The 3,929-nt window shown below is 34.9% G+C and overlaps 1 protein-coding gene across 1 annotated transcript in view; it reads left to right on the top strand.

The window, feature by feature from the left end:
• LOC106476957 overlaps positions 1–3,374 on the top strand; it is a 6,962-nt gene extending 3,588 nt beyond the window's left edge. The window contains exons 2-3 of the mRNA XM_022380688.1: positions 881–980; positions 1,495–3,374. Of these exons, the coding sequence (XP_022236396.1) occupies positions 902–980; positions 1,495–2,687 (1,272 nt within the window). The 5' untranslated portion in view covers positions 881–901 and the 3' untranslated portion in view covers positions 2,688–3,374. The remainder of the gene's footprint in view (positions 1–880; positions 981–1,494) is intronic.
• The last annotated feature ends 555 nt before the right edge of the window (positions 3,375–3,929 follow it).

Genomic DNA, 3,929 nt, shown 5'->3' with positions numbered 1-3,929 from the left:
TCTTTCTCCTCCAACCACTGTTGTAGTCTCTCTTCTTGTTTATTTTCTCGTTCTTCTTGTTTATTTTCTTTCTCCTCCAACCACTGTTGTAGTCTCTCTTCTTGTTTATTTTCTCGTTCTTCTTGTTTATTTTCTTTTTCCTCCAACAACTGCTGTAATCTCTCTTCTTGTTTATTTTCTCGTTCTTCTTGTTTCTTTCGCTGTTCTTGTATTGCTGCCATCAGTTCTGCTGAGCTGTAGTTTGATTTGCCACCTCTCGTTTCCATCTTCTTCTTTTTTTCTTTTTTTTTTCGTCCCACTCTCTGACACTAATTTGTTAAGTCTCTGGTCGTTTGTTAATTATCCATAAAAATTCTTTCCGAAGAACTTCAGCGATACAAGTTCTTTCTCAAATAAAACTAGTTTATTCTTTCTCAATACAACTTTGCAATACACTTAATTTCCACAGTCGCTCTCACTTAAACACACGCTATAATTCACAACGATTCACGCGCTTTACTTACGGTTTGTCTCGATTATCTGTCTATATCTTCAATCTCTCTGTCTGCTATTCCAATTCCGATTAATTGTCTCGCTTTATCTGGCGCGCTTATATACAGGAATAGAGAGCGTCTAGCAAATACTGGATTATTCGTGATGTTCCCTGATCCTTCTAGAAACTCATCACGTGTTACCAGCGTCACGTGACTTCCGCTGTCGTAACAGTACCCTATAGTTACAAGAGGTTAAAAATGAAACCTGTTTCTTTGTGGAACTCTGTATTCACGAGAGTATAAAAAAATCTTTTTCTGGGGTATACTCTGTAGTAGAGATGAATTTGACTACTTACCCAATATATAACGTCTTCGAACATTTTAAAACGTATTTTCTTCAATTTTAGGATTTCTTCGTGTTATAAAGAATGGTACCAAAAGCAGGAAGGAAAACCAAGTATTTTTTCATATGGATGTTTATCTTTATTCTTGCCTGTTGTCCGGAAGGTAAGCTCGTCCCACAGTTTTACTTGTAGCTTAACAACAATGAGATAAATTTCTTTGTATTATACTTTTAACAGAAGCTTCAAATATTTGCTATATTACTAGAAATTTATGATCTAAGACTCTTTGTCTTTAATGACAAAATAATAAATTGCCAAATTTATGTTACAAATAAAAATCACACGAATTATAAGTAAATTTATAATAAAAACTTGCAATAGCATATTAAAACATTTTATGTTATTTACTGACAGCAAGTTCGTACAATGTCACAGATAACTGTTTTTGTTTCATACTTCTGTATAATTTATTTTCAATTAAATGTTACATGATTTACTGACATAAAGTTTGTACAACGTCACAGATAACTGTTTGTGTCTAATAATTCAGTACGATTTATTTTACTTTCCAATTTATATGTCAAAGATAATCTTTGTACACATAAGTTGAGTGATAATGTTAGTTAATTTAGAGCAGATGGTTTGTTTTTACTTACAAATTATTTCTTTGTATAAAGGTACCTGTACACAAGTTTCTGTTGACCAGTTGGATGACGTAATAAGGGATGCTCTACAAAAAGCTATAGCTAACCTTCCTCAACCTCTGCCTCTCGCAGATATGAATTTTTCCGTTGACGTTGTGTTTGGACCAATTAACACCACGTTATCTGGTTTAAGCTTGACAGGATTACAAGCCATACAAATACAAGAAGTCCAACTTATAAATGCATCCACAATAGAAGGAAGAGCTATTTTATCTGCTTCAGATATTTTTATTACTGGAATAGGACAGATAAGTGGTAATATTGCTTCCACTGTTCCCTTTGATTATTCCGGCGAGGTGGCAGTACTGTCAAACGACACCTCTGTTTTGTTGGATTTCTCACTTTCTTACGATGGAAACAACACGTTCACTCTTCGTAATGTATCCTCTCAGTTCTTGGTTGGGAGCAACATTTCGTCTTTGGACATTCCAATAATCACCTCACCTCTTAATGACGCTCTGATTCAAGGTATTGTTCTGGCTTTCAAGCCATCAATTGAATCACAGATTGCACAATCCCTGTTTAGTGTTCTGTCACCTGATCTGGAGTTAATGATAGAAAATTCTACGATAATATTCCTAGGTTCAGCTATAGGCAACCTTTCCGGAGGTGGAGCAGATAATTCGGGTCTTTGTAACAATGGCAGTGAATACCTGGACAGTCTGATGGCAGACCTCAAGGCCCGTCTTAGTGCTGTGGAACCGGTTTCTCTTCGTTCGTTTCAGTTTGTGTTTATATTTATGAATAATGGCCAACTTAACGGTTTTTCTAACATCAAGAGGGTTGGTGACATCCAGCTTTCGTGTAATACAACAAATGGACGAGATATTTTGGGCTTCAATCTTATGGTTTCGAGCGTTCGACTTCAACAGAATTTTATATTTCGTTCTTACCGCTTTATTTATCTTTTGCGGATGACGGCAACTTTGTCCAGCTTGACCGTTAGAGTTCAAATAGCTGTGGGTAAGGGCAACGTGACCTCAGTTTTACAGCTATTCAACCTGGATAGCGTAGGGAATGTTAATATTAACGTGTTTCGTCAAACTCGTCTATCGTTCGTTTTAAATAATCTAAGATTATTCAGAAATTTCTTCAGGCAACTCTTAGCCGATACTAGTAGGAATCAAATACGTCTAGCTCTCGCGGACCAGTTGCGTCAGCAGTAGAGGACGGGAACCGAACAAGATCGCGCCCATTAGTTAACGCATTGCCGTATTCTTTTTTATTTTCTCTAACTAAGATTGTGAGTTTATCATTCTCACCGGTACAGGTCCTTCCTCACGTAAAAGGCACATCTCAACTGAGTTTTATTATGTATGTTAATTGGCAAACAACGATTTATATGCATAATGAAGAAGTTTATTTTATTTTATTTAGGGGGGACATACTGCACTGATTGCTTTTTAAGGGGTACCCACTTAACTTTATGGGATAATATATTTATTTCTATAGAAAGTTTCGTATCTAACAATTAGACATCATCATGTACAACATTAAAGGTACAGATCCTTAATTAATGTACGTGATGATGTCTCACTGTTAGAGACGAAACGTTCTACAGAAATAAATATATTATCCCATAAAAAGATGTTTGAGAATTTCATATTGAACATACTGTTTGTTTCGACAGAACATAGGTCTGTCTTCTTCTTATTCTGTTGAAATATACCACTTCATTATATTTATAAATCGTTGTGTGACCATTATACACAATGGTCATCCATACACTAATATTATGTACGTTACTTCAAACTTAATTCGGATTTTGTACGTAATTCTCTCCGAAAATGAAAAACAGGTTACCGATATTTCATGCTTTATGGATATTAAAATAGGTTGTTTATTGCATTTTATATGTAAGAAATCTTGTTTTATTTGTTTCACATTCATCAACACATACATGTCTTCAAATTTTGTACCACCATAAAGAAAGGGTATTTGACACCTGATTCTCCCCGGTCCAAACATGGAACGAATCCCTATGACGATGAGAGTATTCGACATGGTATGAAACAATGGTCTTAAGTTTTCTATTTCAGAAATGAAAATGCGGTATTACAATACATCCAGATGGGATAGTCGCTTGTATTACCTTACAATTCATCCAGATGGGATAGTAGTTAGTATTACCTTACAATTCATCCAAATGGGATAGTAGCTAGTATTACCTTACAATTCATTCAGCTTGAATAGTAGCTAGTATTACTTTACAATTCATTCAACTGTGATAATAGCTTGTATTACCTTACAATTCATCCAGATAGGATAGTAGCTAGTATTACCTTACAATTCATTCAGCTTGAATAGTAGCTAGTGTTACATTACAATTCATTAAGCTGTGATAATAGCTTGTATTACCTTACAATTCATCCAGATAGGATAGTAGATAGTATTACCTTACAATTCAT

The sequence above is a fragment of the Limulus polyphemus genome, unplaced genomic scaffold (assembly GCF_000517525.1).
Source record: "Limulus polyphemus unplaced genomic scaffold, Limulus_polyphemus-2.1.2 Scaffold12268, whole genome shotgun sequence".
In the NCBI taxonomy this organism is placed as follows: Eukaryota; Metazoa; Arthropoda; class Merostomata; order Xiphosura; family Limulidae; genus Limulus; species Limulus polyphemus.
This window is presented reverse-complemented; position numbering and strand designations above follow the sequence as displayed.